This window comes from Lipophrys pholis, assembly GCF_963383615.2.
Source record: "Lipophrys pholis genome assembly, chromosome: 2".
NCBI classification, from domain to species: domain Eukaryota; kingdom Metazoa; phylum Chordata; class Actinopteri; order Blenniiformes; family Blenniidae; genus Lipophrys; species Lipophrys pholis.
The window spans coordinates 3,322,960-3,342,599 of NC_137636.1; the positions used below are offsets into that span (position 1 = coordinate 3,322,960).

At 42.0% G+C, this 19,640-nt stretch overlaps 1 protein-coding gene across 2 annotated transcripts in view; it reads right to left on the bottom strand.

The window, feature by feature from the left end:
* Positions 1-19,640, bottom strand: part of znf609b (zinc finger protein 609b) — a 108,489-nt gene that overhangs the window by 51,497 nt on the left and 37,352 nt on the right. For both annotated transcript variants that reach the window (XM_080493579.1, XM_080493580.1), the window contains exon 2: positions 15,174-16,051. In XM_080493579.1, coding sequence (XP_080349705.1) covers positions 15,174-15,923 — 750 coding nt within the window. In that variant the 5' untranslated portion in view covers positions 15,924-16,051. The remainder of the gene's footprint in view (positions 1-15,173; positions 16,052-19,640) is intronic.

Here is a 19,640-nt window from a genome sequence, read left to right on the forward strand (position 1 = left end):
AATCTACAGCGTGACATGAAGTAGAGTGGCTAATTTAGTGACTTTTTCACCTCATGGAGCCAGTTTTCAGACCCTTCGACAAAGACTTATATTTATAATTTATATTCAAAAAGTGAGACGCTCCAACTCTGGCAATATTTTTTGGTGGTTTTACTCGGTATGAGATTTGCTGTGACCTCACATATGCATGTGGTGGGAACAAATAAAGAAAATGTTGTGTTTTGGATGTCTGTTTGCACGACACTGACGCTCGGAGTCACTGAAAATGCAACTTTCTGAAAACGGTTCCCAAGGTGGAACTTTTTGAAAAAACTCAAGACACCATCGTCGGCATAAATTACATTTTTTGGTAACGCTCGGGCTCAGTCCTGAGTAGACGGCACGGACGCACTCACTAGTGGCCCAACAAAGAAACTACATCGTCGTCAGTGTTTGTCGTTTCCGTGTAAACAGATATCGTTTTCATCATCAAACGTGAGACTTCTCTGAAACAAATAAACGCTAAAACAATTTAATTTTAAATGTCGCGTGAACAGAAACTGATGGTGTTCATTATGAGTTCTTTGACCTGATGTAGCAACGATTAAACAGAAAGCACTATTAAAAAGTTAATAATTTTAGATGTTATACTTTATCTCGCGATCTGTTGGCACAAATGAGTTCAACACCTCTGGTGCAGGGCGTTTTCAGAAAGAAAATTCCCCCCTTTTTTTTGGAAGACAAATTAAAAAAAGATGTTGGTAAACCAGTTACAGCTGCTCCATATTCAGTCCTACAGGACCAAAGTGTGAGCAATCCGTCAACTCATAAATGTTTGACATTGGTCCCAAAGGACGGACGTGTTCTCCCTTTAATTTCTATCAGCGGTATAATCCCCTTTTGAAAGCCTTTTTAGGGTGAATTAGAAAGGCCCGGTATTCAAAGAGATGAGTGGAGAGAGAAGGGGGCGGGAATAATCACAAGGGCCTGGCTGTCTGTGTGGATTAGAACGAGGAAGAAAATCCTTTCATCTCAGATCTCTACTTCCAAGCTTGGAAGGCCGCGTGCACGCTCACGAGCACACCGACGCCCGACCTCCAACGCCAGCCTCTCACACAAAGAGAAATCAGCAGACATCTATATGCTCCCATGATTTATTTTTAATACACAAGGAGCTGCTATGTAAATTTAAACAGATGATATTCAATTATGCTGCGGATGTGGCAGGATTAGAGAGAAGAGCTGCTCTGGAAGCTCTGCTGACCTCTCAGGAAGACGCATGGCACACGATCCGACCCCCCAAATGTCCACGGCTGCTCTATTTTTGGGGGGCCGACGGCGTTTTGGACACGCATGATCCGATTTAAGGGGGAAGCTCTGCGCTAACATGGCGAAACAACACCGGCTGACAGGAGAGGAAAATAGATTGGCCATTACATGTGTTGCTCAGTTGTCTCCCTCCATGAGTGCGAGATGACGAGGCGAACGGTGCGTAACGGGAGACGACAGGAAAAACACCGTAATGACATAAATATCTCGCACGCCAGCGAATACTTCTTCTAACCACGTTATGACATGTGGCCGAGGAAGAAAAACTTCTGTCGACTTTAAACAGGTCCGAAAGTATTCAGGTTTGAATCTGTTCGTGTAAGTCTGGTTTCTCATTGCTTTTACTCGTATAGTCAGTAAATTTCCTTTTTTGTGGCCATCATAAACAAAAACATGATTTTGACGACAATATTTGTAGAAAGAGTTTTGTGTGAAAAGAATGGACCATGAAACTCCTCTCTCATGTTTTAAATACCAATTTCAAATATCTGATCATTCATTTTAATATTTGCATGTGTTTTGTTGAAATTGTGAAAAGGCGTTTCGATCACAATTATCTGAAGGAACTGCTCCCGTCTCATAGTAAAGAAGAGAATAATAAACCCAGCATGTTCTTCTGAAACCACAGACGACTCTCACCACATTCTCTCTGGTCCAAAGATAAAAAAAAAAAAAACAACCCTACATCTCCAAACAGTCAAAACATGCCACACACAAATGTATATACTTGTTTTCCCAAAGGGCAGTACAACCGGTGGGTTGGTATTTTTAGGGCAATCATACGTAATCACACGCGGGGAGGTGATGTGAGTTAAGGACCTGGCTCGTCTTATACTGCAAGCTTCAACACGCGGCGCTTGCATGGAGTCGGAGTGAATTTCCTTTCCAAATCGCGTTTGGTATGTAAAAAATGACAACGGCTCTCCGTGTCGTCCTGTCTGGACTGGATGTTCTGCAGCGGCAGGCGCTGAGGTTCAGCCGGAGGCCTCGCAGGGAACGTCTCACTTTAAAAAACAACAGCGAGCTATCGAAAGAACTCGTACTACAGAAATACATACTCAAAACAAATACCAGGAGGAAGTACCAAACTTTAAGACTCACTTCAGGGATTTTTACACATTTGTAAAGACAAGTTACATTATGTAATTAAGTATAGATAAAAGAAGATCACATATCCAGTATTGTAACAGATTCTTTTGTAGGTATTTTCATCTCGTAAATATGTTGCTCAAGTTTGTAATTTCATTCATACTCAAGTCTGTAATCTCCTGTTAAAATCACGAGTGGAAAGTCTTATATTACTATGATTAGGTAGCATCCTACGACTCTGAAGTGGATAATCTGGTAGAAAAGATGGAGGGATGGAAGAAAAACTTATTGGGATCAAAACCACATGGGGACTAAAATGTTTCTGCATATGAATGGTTTCTGTATAAAAGAAACCATTTCAAGAAGTGTGTCCGTCTGACGTGTAGAGGCGCTGTAACGCAGCCAAAGAAATACACCAGAAACAGAAGAAGACATGAATCCGACATTTCAAACGGGAAATTCTGGACGTTGTTTGTGTGGACCGACAATTAAGACGACCTTTTGATTTGTGTCAAACTGGATTATACTGGAGTGTGAACGTTTCTTGTAAAAGACAACAAGCCAGTAGCAACAACAAGAAATGAGCAATTTTGCTCTTCGAAAGCTTCATGTAGTCCGAACACAATTAATTTACAATAACTTTGTCTGGATAAACCTTACCTCTTCTCCGTGAGGATGGAGCTTAAATACTGGAATGTTTGTGGTACTGTTGGTACATATTTTATAGCTGAGACGCAGTTGAAAAGGCCCTCGACATTGAAAACACACCAACATCTGTTGACCAGTGTCTTTTCTTCTGCCGCTAATCCAATCCCAGATTAAAACTAACTGTACTGAACACACAGCCTGGCTCTCCGTACAGATATGTGGTTTAAAATGTTGAACAGTTTTCACTTGTTAAAATCGGGTACATGAGGCCCCATTTACAAGACGTTTCAAGTGAAAACGTTTTTGTATTTTCCTTTCAGAAAAGTTTCACGTTTACACAGTAACGTTACACAGTAACGTTGAAAATGCAGTTAGCATGCCAGGCCACGAGTTGGCGCAATTGGTTGTTTTTGTAAAGAACTTCCACCTTGAAAAGTTGTGTTTTCAGTGGCTCGGAGCACCTTTGTCGTGTACACTGACACCTGAAAGGCTAAAAAAAAATGTTTGGGTTTTCACTTGAAAACCTGAATCTCACAGCAGAAGTGATTCCCTGGACCTGCTCCATTTACCAAACTGGCTGCAAACAATCCCTTCAGATGAGTATTAGGTTGGAGGGGGGGGGGGGCAGGGCAAGAAGCAAGTAATCCCCTCTATAATCACTCTTGCTCAAACACTGCCTTGCTGCTAACTTCCTCTTTGTCGCAATTAAAAACCTCATGTGAGCCGAGAAAATTTTGTGGTCGAACCAGTTTCTGTGTCGATTTTCTGTTGTTGCGGTCTGCCATGCAAAACGTCCACGTTTAAAGCCCCAAGTGAAAGAAAAGGGGGAAAAAAACACTAAAACAATAGAGGCTGTGCAGAAAACAAAGCCTTTAGGAAGAAGTGAGAAATCCCCAAACTCACTCTCTCCTTTCTTTTTTTTTTTTTTTACAACCGTAGCAAGTCAGTGCAAACTCCCAGCCACCTCTTTCCCTTCAGCTGGGAGAAAATTCCAGTTGAGAGGGGGTGAGAGAGGGTGAGAGGCGGGTGGAAAAGCCACGTCTGCTCCTCCCCACTGTGTGGGTTTTGTTCTGCTAATCAGACCACATGCCTCAAGGATTCAGGAATCCGAGAGCTCTCAGCCAGCTCCTCTCCGTCCGCATACAGCCGCAGCAGCCTGTGACAAACTATTCACTGTGTTGGGGGGTTAAAGACTCTATCCATTCATAACACTGTTCGAGCCCTCAACCCCCCTGCCCCTAATCCCCTCCTCCCCCTCCTCTTACCCCTCACATGCCCTCTCGCTCCTTCTCACCACACATATATATATATATATATATATATATATATTATTTTTTTTAAACGTATCTGTCTACATACTCACTGGGTCTGAATGGATTCGTGGTTTATTATTAGACACATCAAACGTTTTAAAAAAGCTGTGAAAGTTGTGATATTCGCTTCAGTCCCCCCCCCCCCCCCCCACCCCCACCCCCCTGTACGTTGGAGAGGCGAAACGAAGCACGCTGGAAATTTTTGCAGGCTGACAATGGAAGACAGCTGCTCTGGCTGCGTAAGTCTTTCATGAGCTGAATTAGTTGTACAAGCCTGAGCTCCCTTCCCCCCACGCATGCCTCCCTCACAGCGAGCCCATCCAGACGCAGCACACAAGCACACCTCCTGGAAAGCTTAGCAGTGAGGAGAAAAGACGGGGAGGAGGAGGAGGAGACAAAGCGTGACAGAGGCTTTGTTTGACACATCTCTGATTGCTTTCTGCACAAGTAGCCCAACATGTTTTGTCTGCCGATGGCGAACCTTCATATCAACGGCGAATGGAGGCTTTAAGGTTGAGTTTCACTTCATGACAGCGTAATATCACATTGTTCCTAATGCGAGCCCAGATTTCCTGACTGATACTAATACTAGACTAATCTGTATTCACCCGAATGACGACAATGTCTGAAAAGACCTTCTTACTCTGAAATGCCATCTGTGTTTTTTATATTGTTTTCTGTAAGATATCTTTTGTCTGAATGTAAAATTACGCACGTATCATTCACAAGTTTGAAATACAATATCTAAATCTAATGATCATTAAAAGTAAAGTTTCTCTAATTGTACAAAACCTTCTCGAGCATCAAAACTAGAGGCTAGATTCACGGCCCACTAAGCTGAAATTTTAAAAGAACGCAAAGAACACAGTCACAAATTAGCACAATGTCCTGGAGCCTTCACGTGTCCTTTTCCTGATGAGCTGCATTATTTTCTTCGGGCCCATTGACACGACAAGTGAAAAATGCAGTTTGTTTTTTTCCATTTCAAAAAGGTTTATTGTTTACGAGGCAACGTTTTGAAAACGACGGCAGTTTAAACAGAAACAGCAGAGACGCCGAAAATGATGTAGTTAGCATGCTAAGCCACGAGTTGGCGATGTTTTTTTTTTGTTCTTGCAATGAAACCACAAGACGCATTTGTGCAGGGAACAATACACTATAAACATTAACAGTGGGAGAACACGGACGGTCGCATGGACAGACGACCAAGTTGGATTGTTATCACGGAGACTGTCAAAATAAAATGACCAAGCCCAGGAGAATCTGGACTGGGAGTCGTGACACTCTGTCAATCTACTGAGCATGTGCAGAAGAACTACTTACTATGGCCTTGGCGCACCGTAGCAGTAGCAGCGTTTCAGAAAAGTTGTGTTTTTAGTGACTCCAAGCACCGTTCTGGTGTAAACAGGGACCCAAAACACAACTAAAGTTTTGTTTTCACTTGACAGGCTGGATCACTCTGGGTAAATGATGTCCAAACAGTCTTTGCGCAGTGAAAATCCAAACTTTTTGTTGTATAATACATCAATTCCTCCAACAAAGTGATATCAGGCCAGTTTTTTCTTTCTGTAGCAGCTTAGATTAGACCCAGTTTTCATTTTCAAAAGAAAAGCACAGTTTAGTTGCTCTGGTTTCATCTCCAACTTTGACCTCTGGTTTAAAACGGCTGTCCTGCTACTCAAAGTGGGATAGAGGTAGTCTAGGAGATAGGTGGATTGAAGAATTTCTCCCGTGTCAACCTGACACTAAAACATTCATGGATCACAGTCGAGACAAAAATATCTGCATCTTGAACGTCTCAATCAAAGATGAAAAACTACCGATGAGGCTCTAATGTCCCACTTTCTGACTAATGTTTTCATTTTCCAGATTGAACTTGTTCTTTTTCACACTCAATATCAAAAGTGACAACAAACATCCTAAAAAGCCTTTTAAGCAAAAGCCAGATTCAAACCCAGCTCGATGTTCTTTGAGGTCAAGGTGAGTCCAGACGCAGTGTTTGGCTGGAAACGGGTGCAGTACTTAATATTTCCAAACAAAAAGCCAGCGGTGCCTCTCATTGAGGATTTCCTGTACAAGGCGGCCATAAACTCTGCTCACCATGAAATTCTTCTTCGACTAATTCAATATGTGAACCAGTGGTCTGCTGCAAGCTGAGGAATCTCAGACGGTGGTTCACACTGAGGGTTGAGGTTAATGAGCAGTCTTTACTGCAGGGTGATGGCTGACTGTAATTGTAATATTGCATCTCAGGGCTTCATAGGAGCAGAAGTATTTAGTACAGATGGAAATAAGAGAATGACTTGTCTCCAGGGAGGCGTTTTGAGAATAAACTACACGAGGACCAGCAGCTGGTGGTGAGGGTGGAAGAGGACTTCAGAAGCAGCCCACTTCCTCTACTCAGAGAGATTCAGTACATTTACACCGGGAGGGGTAAAACACATTTTAGTTCAGGGGCCACATAAACTCTAATTTCATCTCGGTAAAATAGTGCCATAATAACCTGTGCATCTAAACTTCAAAGTTATTCTTTGTTGCGAGTGTACGTGATGAAAAGGTCACGTTTTTGGCAAAACCAAACAATCACTATGGGAAATTACCACAATCATCACATGAAAACATGAAACCCACTTCAAATAAAACCTTCTGGTGCAAAATACAGTGAAATCCCCCCTCCAAAAAAACAAAACAAAATAAAAAACAACTTCTCCTATAGCTGTTGCATTATGCATGCTTTTACAATCTCAACCTGGCAGCACGGCTTTGAGGCGAGTTTGATCACAACACGGTAGGTATCTTTCATGTCAGCATCAGCAACATCTCAGCTCAGGTCTCAGTGTCGTGTTATGTCGCTACGCTTAAAGAGATCTTTTCATTTTTAAATGTCTTCTTTGCCATTTATACCATGTGCTTGGTGGTTTGACGAGTCGGATTGGAACCTCTTGGTTTTGGCCGACGGGCTTAATGTTTGACACCCCTGACTTGCAGGTGCAACTCATAACCGTAGGTTGACTAATCCGTGTCACTGAACTGTTGTCGTTGTCTCAGTATACATGCACCAGGAGGTTAATCGCTCTTACTGAAATCATGGTGACTCCATGGCGACAGGTGGGGATATGAACTCCTGGGCCATTTCCGGTTGACCTTTGTTACAGACAATGGCGAGTTGGCGAACCACATGCATGACAATGAAAAATGTTGCAGATCTGTACATAACGTACATCCCGTCCGCTCTACCTCATGTGCAGATTAGATGTTTTCTGCTTATGGGCTAGAAAGGAACTCCACCAGTTTTTGTTTGCCGTCCACCATCTCCTCTATCATCTGACAAAATTTATAATAAAAAAACATATATATTTCCACGTTTGGTTTTTGGTCCAAACGCCTTTGACTAAAAACCTACGGATAATTGTTATGGATGTAAAAACATTTTTTTCATTTTGACACGAATGTGACATCAGGGGAAAAACAGCCGATCACGTGAGCCTGCACACATTACGATAAGTCGCTCTCAACTTTCTGCAACCTATTTTTTGACAGATGGGACCTATAGTCCAGAAAATACGTGTTTTCATTAAATTAGCTACCATAAAGTTAAATTGTGGGCCTCTGATACTGATGAGGACATTTTTGCAGATTCCACAATGGTGAAAGTCATCTAAAGAATTCACTAGCTATCAGAAAGCCTTGTGTCGATACACTAATCGTTAGGACTGTCCAAGGACAGGCAGGAGTCACCACATTTCTGTTGCTTGAGCTGGTTCGTACCGTCAAAAACACACTTTTAAAGAACTGCAAGATATTGGAAGTTAATGTTATCTTGTAAAAAAGAGGAAGAAAAAACGGGCAGCCTGAATATAATAATAGCTGTAAGAGGGTTAAAAGCCTGCATATTTCCTCCCTGCATCATGTGACAGCACCGGCTATTCTGATTTACGCTGATTGTACGAGCTCTTTTGATTTGTGCAGGCCTGCCGGTGGGGGAGAGGACATGGTAAACCTTAAAGATGTGAGGCATGCATGGTATGCAACACAATCCTCTGCTGCTGCTGCAGAAAACTCCGTTTCTCAAGGACAGATTTAATGAAAACACAAAGAGACCCAGACAGTGATAGCACTGCTACAATCACAAGTTTTAATACTCTGTCTCGCAGATGTTCAGTGATTAAAAAGAACTCGATAGTCAACACAATTTATTTTTTTTAATGTTTCATGTAGTCTGGTGGTGTTTTGTTTTGCCTACGAGCTTGAAGCATTTCATACTGTTGTGAAGGGAGCAGCTAATAGCGAATGTGGAAAACAATTAGCGTCAAATGTTTTCTTCCTGTCTAAGTGAGGGACTCCCCGAGGGCGAATGCTTCAAACAGGCAGAGGCAACCATGCAGGAGTCACAGCAGCAGTGAACCGGAGCCGGGGAGATGATTCAATGCCATTCCGCATACAAGCACATTTTGCTTGGACTCATGATATTGATCACATGAATGTGTCGGACTGGTAACCCTGTTATAAAGGCATGACTCCAAGCAGGCTGAGCTTTAAAAACACACTCTTTTGGCATACAGTTGTCATATCAAACTAAAAAATTCTGTTCTTTCATCATGTGGAGTCCAAACATCCTGCTGAGCCGACACTGAAACTTTGAACTTCACTAAAACCAGTTGGCAGAGGTTTCTAGTCCAAATCAAACAGTTTGAAGCTCCTGTTGAGCCTTCAGAGCTCAGATACAGACGAACACGGGTCCATGTGGAAGCACCTCAAGTCTCCAAAGCAAACATCTTGGATTTCTTTCATATTTAATGTCTTTGCACCAAATAAATGTCAGGTTTTAAACAGTTTCTGAGATTTAGCTGCTTTCGAAGCTGCAAAAAAAAGCATGTTGTGAAAACCCATCAATCAAAAAGAGCCAATAATACCTTTAGGACATGTGTTTGTTTAATTTGACTGCTGACTTTGTTCACAGGAGTGTAACCGGTTTAATGATCACATCATGTTGCCAACATGAGGACACGCACTCGTTTAGCTCATCAGTTTCGAGCCTTTTGAAGTCGACTTATGACGTCACAGACCAACAACAGTGAGGAAGAAGATGAAGAAAAACTAAAAGACAGGGATGAAGAGATAAAGACAAGGACCAATAAGACCAAAACAAAGAAGGAAGACTAAGAACAACATAGTATGAACAATGACGAATAGTACAAAGAAGATGAAGAATATTACAAGAAGGGTGGTACAAGGAATATTGAACAGTATGAGGAAGTCGAATATGAATAAGAAAAGGGTGAAGCATGGTCTCATACATCTTAGAAGAAAAAGAAAAACTTAAGTAAGGAGATATCTTACAGGACTTCCTGTTTCTTGTCTAATGAACAGCATGAGCTGATGAATCCACTCATATCAGGAGTCAAACGTCTTCTAAGACATTTGACCCGTTGACCAGACTCATTTGCTTGGAGTTTCATCGTACCTGAACGAAAGTTGAGATTTTAAAAACACTACTTAAGGGTTCAGTAATGAACAAGAGGCTACGACAGCTTCTTGACCAACTTAAAGATTAGAACAATCAAAGTGTTTTAAAAGCTTTTTCTATAAAGGAGAGGAGTTGAGAGGATCTGGATGTGTTTCATTGCTCCGTTAATAAATCATGAACTCTGTTCATTGGTGCGCAGAGAACACCAGCAGCTCACGCAGCAGCTTTGCAGCGGGCTTGTTGTTGTCGTTTGCACCTCTCCTTAAAACGAGTGGGCCTCTCTTGCGCTGTTCGCCTTTTAAAAATGGCTGGCACTACTTAAAAGGAGCGCGCTGTAACACAATAGCAGCAGTCAGTCGGGCACAGGCGAAGAGCAAAGCCGGCTCTCAAGAGATTCTCCGAGTCTGTGAGCTGGACATGGGCAGCAGTGGCGAGCACTGGCTCTGCTCTCTCATTCCTCCCTCTTTCTTTCTTTCTCTCGCTCTCTCTCCACCCTGTTCGCACTAACACTGCCAACGTAATTTTCCATGAGAGCTGCTCCATTTATCAGGGCCAGTGGCACGTCGAGGAAGCTGACGAATCCCTCACTCCTCCAGATTGGTGTAAAGGAAGGTGGGAGGGAGAGACTCGTATGGAGGAATTGGAGATGATTTATTCAGAGACGAAGCTTCAGCGTGGACAGACCGTCATACAGCACCAAACACCAGAACACACTGTCATACAGTACCAAACACCAGGACAGACCGTCATACAGTACCAAACACTAGGACACACCGTCATAGAGTACCAAACACCAAGAGACACGCCGTCATACAGTACCAAACACCAGGACAGACCGTCATACAGTACCAAACACTAGGACACACCGTCATACAGCACCAAACACCAGGACACACCATCATACAGTACCAAACACCAAGAGACACACCGTCATACAGCACCAAACACCAGGACACACCATCATACAGTACCAAACACCAAGAGACACACCGTCATACAGCACCAAACACCAGGACACACCGTCATAGAGTACCAAACACCAGGACACACCGTCATACAGCACCAAACACCAGGAGACACACCGTCATACAGTAGCAAACACCAAGAGACACGCCGTCATACAGTACCAAACACCAGGACACACCGTCATAGAGTACCAAAGCAAAACCAATGAGTTTAATACATTAAAGTAATGTTTCTGAAACATCTCGGAATAATAGTCACTTTTAAAGCACTTCATCTGCATTTTTTGTCTTTTACAATAAATAAATAATGAGTGTGAAATGTATAAATACTCATTACTGTATATAAGTACACTTTTGGGCTCCATGTCCTTTTTTTTTTTTTTTAAGATAGATCTTGTGAGGATAATTTGTATTTGTGACTAAAATAACATAATTAAAAAAACAACAAAAAATGTAGACGCACCCAGAAATACTACTTAATTAAAATAGTTTAGTAGATCAAGTAATCATAAATGGGTAAAAATTAATAGCGGGTCTCAGCAATTAGCCCACAAGAACAAAATCGAGCAGCATCATGATTTTTATCGTGGAAAGGCTGGAAAATGAAGGAGCAGAGGGTGTAAGAGTACAAAAGTGAGCATGATGTGCTGATCCTGCCATAAATCTGAGGTGGGAGGTGTGAGTCCGATCCGTTTTCATTTTTCCCAGCGGATTGTGTATCAGTGTTGGTTTTCCTCCGACTGCTGAAACTCTCTACTCTGCTTTCACTGAGGCCAGAGGGAACATCCACAGGATCCCTTTACACAGAAAATACTGGAGGTGTGATAGCTTTTTTTTTTTGGGACTAATGCAGTCCAAAAACATTAGGTTACTTGAACTTAGCATCCATACTTTGATGATTTTGAGCACGTAAACCTGTTAAAGTGATTTATTGGGATCCGTTACATATTGTTTATGATTACAAGTCGTACAAATCAGAAGTGATGTAGTGACGTGATCACAAGACAAAATGGAGCAAATGTGATGCGAGAAGTAGTGTGACGCAAGAGGACTAACCACTGTTCCACCGTGCCGCCCAACACTTAGTAGTAGTCCAAGCAACTGCAAAATGCCTGCAGTTGCGACACTTAGCCTTTGCGTAAGGAGTATAAATTAGATTTAAAACTGCAGGAGTCATGAAAAGAAGACCAGATGTTCTGGAAATAGATGCTTTAATAGCAGAGATAAAAAAAACTGTAATTACAATGAATAATAACGGAATTACTGATAATTGTAGCACTAAACTCCCGACATATGAATACTAAACGGATCATTTGTGTTTGAGGTACAAATAGCTGATACACATCCAGTCCAGCTTACTGAAGGTGAAGCTGCCATACATAAATACATATATGGATTTGTGTTGTGATGGGGTTATTTTCCACCTCCATTAATGAAGGTTTCCAGCTGAAAACTGCACTTCAGGCTGTATTTTATGTATGCGGCGGAGTAATCGCCTCCTCTTTACACCCCATCATGTTTCCAGGATACATTTCACCCGCTCACTGTTTGAAAGCGGTTGTGACCCCTTCCGCTTTATTCACTGCCGTCAACCAATTCATGCTGCGGAAAAAACAAACAAAAAAAAAAGGGGGGGGAGAAAAAGGCTTTTTATTCCTAATACGTTATGATTACAAAGACGTTTCCTGAATCGTCCACTGGCAGCAGAAGGCTGTGCGGTGTGTGCTCGTGACTGGGTGTCCTGGATTTAAGGAATCAAACAGGCTTCCTCGCAGCCCATCCCCCTCCTCGCCACTTTGAGAGCAGCAGGGGGAGGAAAAAAAAAAAAAAAAAAAAGAAAGAAGAGGAGGAAGGCGTGCTTTGCACCGGCTCCCTCCCCCACACACTCACACTGCTCCACCAGGCATTGCCGGGGCTTGTGGGATTAAGAAAGGAACACGATGACAGACAAAAACGGTCCTCAGCACCTCCCTGCTCCACTGTCTTTTATAGCCTGAAAGGGCTGCTATGAGGCGTACAATAGACGCAGTGATAGATCAACTCTATGAGTCAACAAGATAAGTGTGGGTGAATAGCTACACGGATCTTTATATTGTTCTTCCACCACAATATCAGCGTTGAAATTGTATGAAGCAAAAAAGAAGAAAGGGAAAGAAAGAAAAAGGTTTGACATTAACTTCACAGGCGCCATGCAGACGGCTGACAGTCTCTATTAGATCCTCGTTTGTCATGCAAAACACCTCCGTGCTTAATTGCTGCTGATCTTTGCTGGTATTCATTTTTAATGCAGCATATGAAATGTTTGGAACGCGAGGCGAGCCGTGCATTCTTTCATTGGCCAATGGAGGCTGTGTTGCTAGAGGAAGGAAAAGGACATCAAGCACTTTGAGCCATTTCCTGTAGCCGGTCTCGGCATCGTATTCGTCAAGGGTGCCCTTATTCATCGTGTGGCAATAAAAAGGGGTGGGGGGGGGGTTGGGGGGGGGTCCAGCGGTGGGTGGGTCTTTCTTTTTCTTTTTTTTTATGTGTCACATGTCGGACCGCCTCGGGGAATGCAGAGCTTCTCCGAGCGTGTTGTAAGCAACAGGCTCATCACCGGCTCAGTTTCAGCGTTCGCTGTATCGATTCACGTTCACCATCAAGAAAATCACAAGCACCATTTTCACAGGCTTCTGGAAAGGTCACGAGAGTTCTTCCTGCTAATACACATATTAAAGCTTCTAACTGTTCAATTCAGCAAACACTTTACCCAAAAATAACCTTGCTAAATGATAAAAATGCAATTTATGAAGCTGCAGGCGAGCGACGTGCCATATTGAGTCGTTTAATATCACAATCATTTTAACACACATCGACTCTTCAGATGGGTACAAGATCATAAAATGAGGATTCTGGCAGTGTTTATTTAAAGTCCAGGCGGAACAGAAAAGTTTTAAAGTGACAAACTTTGTGTTTTGATCTTATTAGCATTAGCAGTTAGTTTAGCGACAAAAACTACCAATGTATCAAAAAGTACATAAAATGTGACACTTTAAATACGCGTCAAGTTTTAAATAAACTCTCAAACTGAGGATTTTAACACAAATGGTTACTAAATTGAGGGAGAATTCATCATTAAGTGGCAAATGGGAAAAGTCCCACATCATTGTGGTAAAAACCAGGTCAAACTGGGAGTTTCCCACTGGAAAAGTGGGAGGTTTGAGAGCGCTGCCAGATGCAGGTAGTAATTGTTGACAGCTGTAATAAAGCCTCCCGGAGGCGGCCATGTTGCTTGTTGCAATCTGAATGTTGTTAACTCGAAAATTCTAAACTTGTAACCATCCAAGCTTCAGCACAACCGACAACCTAGTAAATATCCTCATCAAATATTATGGATTATTATCAAAACGTTGCTTGAAATTCTCACTAAGTGTTGAATCGTTTAAATGTGATTCATCTGCACTAGATTAAAGTCAAGGATCTCCACATTGTGGAAAAATAGAGAGAGAAAAAACAGATTGATATTAGCTTAGATTAAGTCATATTAGATCATCAAAACAAGATTAAAATATCTACTCAGAAGAATCAACAGATTCATAAAGGCCGACATGCAGCCCCTCATCTGTATTTTTGTGATAGTTTTCAAATCGGTCAAGCAAAGAAGTAGGTCAAATAATCACATATGAAACCAATGTCAGTCGCAACTGTTCCTTAAATATTGTACCACTAAATACATTTCATGGTCGAAATGAACAAATACAAGCATTCTAATTCAGCCCTTTATGGGAAATTAGTGGCACCAATTCCCCAACACGATTGTAATTGTAACTGTAATTTTGGCCCATGGTAAAGAGGATGGCGTTTTTAAGAACCGAATCACGATTAAGAAAAGCGTATCGTTGATAAAGAGTCGAATGACAAACAGCATTATCCCCAAAACGACTGTAAACCGTGTGAATCAGGAATGAGTCTCTTCTTTTAACAAAGACCAAAAGAATCAACAAGACAACATGTGAAACGGCACCAAACACCAATGAGGTGTCCATCGGGTCCCAGACCAAGATACCAAGCCAATACCGGAACTTTGGACTTAAGGCAAAGCTTCTAATGTAAGAGAGGAGAGTGAGATGTGTGTGTTTTGTTTTTTCTAATGATCACGATTATATAGATACTGAAGCAAACAGCATCTGACACAACGATCTTTAGCTTCAACATGTGCGGGGCTTTTATTCCGCCATCTTAGCATCGCTTACATTTAATCATGTGTTTATTTAAAATGAGATCTATTCACAAACAGCCATACTTGGCATAGTAAATCTAAATGTCTTTATATCGATCTGTACGTCAGTATGAAACATGTCCAAGCACCATTGAAAGAGTTTTAAAAAAAGGGGTTACACATACCTTTTCGTTTTTCACCTTCTTTAGCGTCTTGCATTCACTGTTGCCGTTCTCCACCTCCTCCGGTTCAGTTTTCGTGGTCAGTGCTGGTACTATCCCAACAGGTTCAAGTGCAATATTCCCCATTTGATTGGTGTCTGCCAAGTCTGTTGATTGCGTGTTCTCAAAGGACGCGTTACGACTATTCCCCAGAGCCACTTGGGCTTGAGACACAACATCCTTCTCCACGACACCTATGGCCACAACCGGGGCGCTATCCGCTTTGTCCTTCTTACTTTTCCCTCCCGGGCCTTCTTTCTCTTTTTTACCACCAAGAACACCCCTGGAGGCTTTGCCCCCTTTTTCCATGTTCTTCCCAGAGGTGGTATTGTTTCCGGCAGCGGCTGCCGCGCCGGTCGGCTCGCCTTGAGTCCGTCCTGTAGTTTCCTTCTTACCTCCATCTCCAGCTAAAGCTTTGCTACTATTGTCTTTAGAGTTCTTGCTGCGCTTGTATTTGGATTTGCTTTCCTTGCCTTGAGAGCCAGACACTGGACTAACAAACCGGATGTTGTCGGGCAACGCTGCCACTGCGCTGGGCGGTGCCGCCATGCCGTCCTTGGTGCCAGACATCTCAAGCTTGTCCTTCTCTAAGTCAGCGTCAAGGTCAATGATCAGATTTCCAACACCGATATCCCACTCATCCCCGCTGTCGTAAGTGTCCACCGCATTAGAGTCCACACCTTTCCCGCCTGCAGTGCCACCACTTAGGGACATTTTAGTGCCAACGGCCCAGGATTGCCTCAGTGAGGTCCGACACCCTCTCAGACGGTTGGGACTCGGGGGCAAGGGTTAGAGAATCCTCACGTCCTGCTCGTTCCTGTCCCATTTAACCACATTTTGCCCTGGGAAGAGAAGAAGAAAAGAGACGAGTTAGACCAACAGTCAAGATACAGAAATAACATGTCTGCCATCAAAGAGCCCAGCAATTCACTGGATACACCACAAAAAAAAAAATAAAAAAAGATTGTTTGATCACCAGCCAGTAGCTCTCTGATGATCACCACTATGGTAATACCCACTGGTGTGACAGCACCGCTTTCAAAACCCCTCTCTTCATAATCACTTCCCACAGTCGTCATGGCAACCATGGGAAATGCAGCCTAAATCCTGCTTTGACAGCCAAGGTGGCCCCACTGTTCCTGAATGACTGGCTCTCTTTTCACTAGGCGCTGCTGATAGTGTCACCACCGATAAATAAGGAGTAGCTTGGCCCCGCACACCCCCGCCTGGTTTACCGAGTCGTGCCTTTTCAACTCCGGAGCACAATGGTAATCTTGCATTAACAGAGCAGCTTAAACAGGAATGAATGAAGCAGTGTTTGTCTCATTGGGGCGGGGGGGAGGGTATTTGCCCACATCATCCAGCCCAAAGGTCGTCATATCTCTGAGCAAACATTCCCATACAGATTCCCGACAGCGTGTAGTGTCAGAAGTGGGGCAGTACCTGAAGATATTCCTATGGAATCGCAATATTTAAATGCAAAATCACAAATGTGACTGCAGTCACAGTAGGAAAAATAAAATAAGCTCAACGTGAAGCATCGACTCGTATGCTTCCTTGTTTGTTTGTTTTTAAATGTGTGTGGGCGACTGTGAAAAAAAGGCCTCTTAAAAACATCTTTTCTATACACTTCATGGAACTGATGTTGCGAGCGACTCTTCATTGTAACGCGCACCGCGGTGTCCTTGTGAATAACACATGCTATTTATATTGAGTGTGTGGCCGTGTTTGTGCCATTACTGCTCATCTGCCAACTACTTCGTTAATTCGATGTCGAGAGCACCGGGTGTGAGGGAAAATGTTTATGGCTCCTGAAATGAGCCTAATAATGAAAACGGTCAAACACAGGGGGCGAGCCACAGCAGATCATACACATTATCACAGATAAATAAGTTCCTGCACGGGTTTCTTTTTACTGTACATCAATGCTCATCGTAATGAAATGCACCTGGTAGAGCTCTGTGGTTAGCTAACTAGAAGTTTGTGTGTTTTATCATTTTATTGGTAGTAAAAGAGTAGATGCACATCTCCAGTCGCATATTACAACGTTTCGTTATGTCTTGCCTCATTAACGTAGGTTTGGTTTATGTTGCACTGCATTTTCACACATATTTGTTACTTATGCATTGAAATTAAGGATTATTACAGATTATTACTTATTATTTCTGTTGCTAGTTTAATTTCATAAGAAGGCAGTTTTATTAGAATAATTTATCTTTTCTTCATTTTAAACATTAAAGGTTCACCTTTCAGTAAACAGCATTTATTGATTTTATTACTCAGGTCTTATTGTGTTATTGAACTGGTGTGTGTGTGTGTGTGTGTGTGTGTGTGTGTGTGTGTGTGTGTGTGTGTGTGTGTGTGTGTGTGTGTGTGTGTGTGTGTGTGTGTGTGTGTGTGTGTGTGTGTGTGTGTGTGTGTGTGTGTGTGTGTGTGTACATGCATAGTAAACATTACAAAATACTGGCAAAACTGAAAGAAATCAGGTTTTCATGTCCGAATATGTTCAGTATGTTTTCACCAATCAGATGGACGGATGACTTTGATAGTTTTAAGGTAATGTGTTTGTCAAGCCATATTTCTTTTTTTAGACGATCTTTCACCACCACCTTGGCAAAAGCAACAGCCATCAGATAAATGTCAACGTAAAAAACCAAAACTTTGTGAACTAATACCATAATAAAACAGGGGAACACACAATCGGACACATGAAGCCTTTAAAAAGCCAGCACCGATTTTCATTTTGAGCTATTTTAATACTATATTATCCATTGGTTATATAATCATTTTAGCAATGACACTTTATTAACGCGTATAATCTTTTTTCCTTTACTTCATAGTCATATTAGAAATCAATGGTTAATAATATGTGATTTATTGATTTCATTACTCGGGTCTAATTGACTTGTATATTAAACTGCTGTGTGTGTACATTAGTCTTCCTGTTCAACAGATGTACAAAGGAGTGTATCTCTGTATGTGTGTGGTTGTTGTAAATGTGTTTTTCTACCACAGAAACCACAGTACAACCAAGTAACACATTCAAAAATCTGTAATACTTTATTTATGGAATACTATACAATCCTGTTTTTCAGAACTGTCACTCCTGTTTTGCTGTATTCAACAATGTTTGTTAATTTCGATGGTTATTCTCAGTATTACCTTAATCATTTAGTACACCTTTTATTGTGTTTCATGTGTTTATTAAATGAGATTTACTCAGGATTTATTGCATTGTTTTATTGAACTGTTGCTCTCTGCACAAGCACACACAGCTTTAGGCTCGCTCACACGGCAGTGAATGATGAGGAACGTTTTGGTGGAAACAAAAACACAAAAACGACGCATTTCACTTGAAACGTTGTCGCGTAAACGGGGCCTGATTTACATGAAGTGTCTGAAATGTGAAAAACAAATCTTATGAGAAAAAACAAATGCATACCGAAGGTCTTCTAAACAAGACCCATTTCAAACAGGTTCAAACGGGCGTCCTCGTCTGAAGGGCAGAGACAATGAGCCTGAATCTGTCAGTTTTGTGAACATCTTGCGCTCGCAGCTCGTTCTGAGCTGCTCCCACATGCAGCTGAATAATTAACCACTCACATCTGTACTCCGGGTGTTTCCCTGCTATAAAGAACATGGAGGATAAGCTAGCCGGAGCACAAAAGACTCCTGAGTGGCGGTGAGAGCGAGGAGATCAATATCGCCTTGAACTGTGGTGATTCTCTGTCCTGCCGAGCATCAGCTGACAAAATAAAGCCCAAGAGGCACCGAGTGGCGTCCCACTGAGACCCTCTTCATACATTTATCTAAGCAAAGCCTTATTTTGGATTAGCCCACACAGATTTCGGAGCTTAACACTGATATTTTCGTGAGGATGTCTGCAGATCTTTGCAGGAAAACGTATCAGTTATTGGAAAAGGTAAACGTACTAAACGTACACCACATTAAAAACCTGAAGAATATTTTTTGTTGGGTTTGTTTTAGTATGAGCGAAGTGAGTCGGGGTATCGAACACCGATGTGGCTTGAGCTGAATTTGAGCTGAAAAGGCTCCTGTAGTACGATGAGCGAGGCATCGAGTGAGATGTTGGGAAAATTAAGAAGAAATTATGGGATGGCATCATCAATTCTGCTGGATCAATCCCTGCTCAGCATGTAATCTTCCAGTTGTACATCTGGTCATGAGTATCAGTACCAATTCTAATCCAACTTTAGCCGTTAAAAGCTTTAAATGCTAGTTTATTAATGATTATTATTTTGTTCCCTGGTAATTAGGCCAGATTAGTGATTTTATTGTAAGAGAACACAGGTCATACACCACTTTCAGCAATAATAAGAATCTGTTTTATCAGCCAAAACTAAACATTCATCTGAGATAAACCAGAAACTCCCTGTTCGCATGTAGAAAAAAAAAAAATCTGATGAGTAG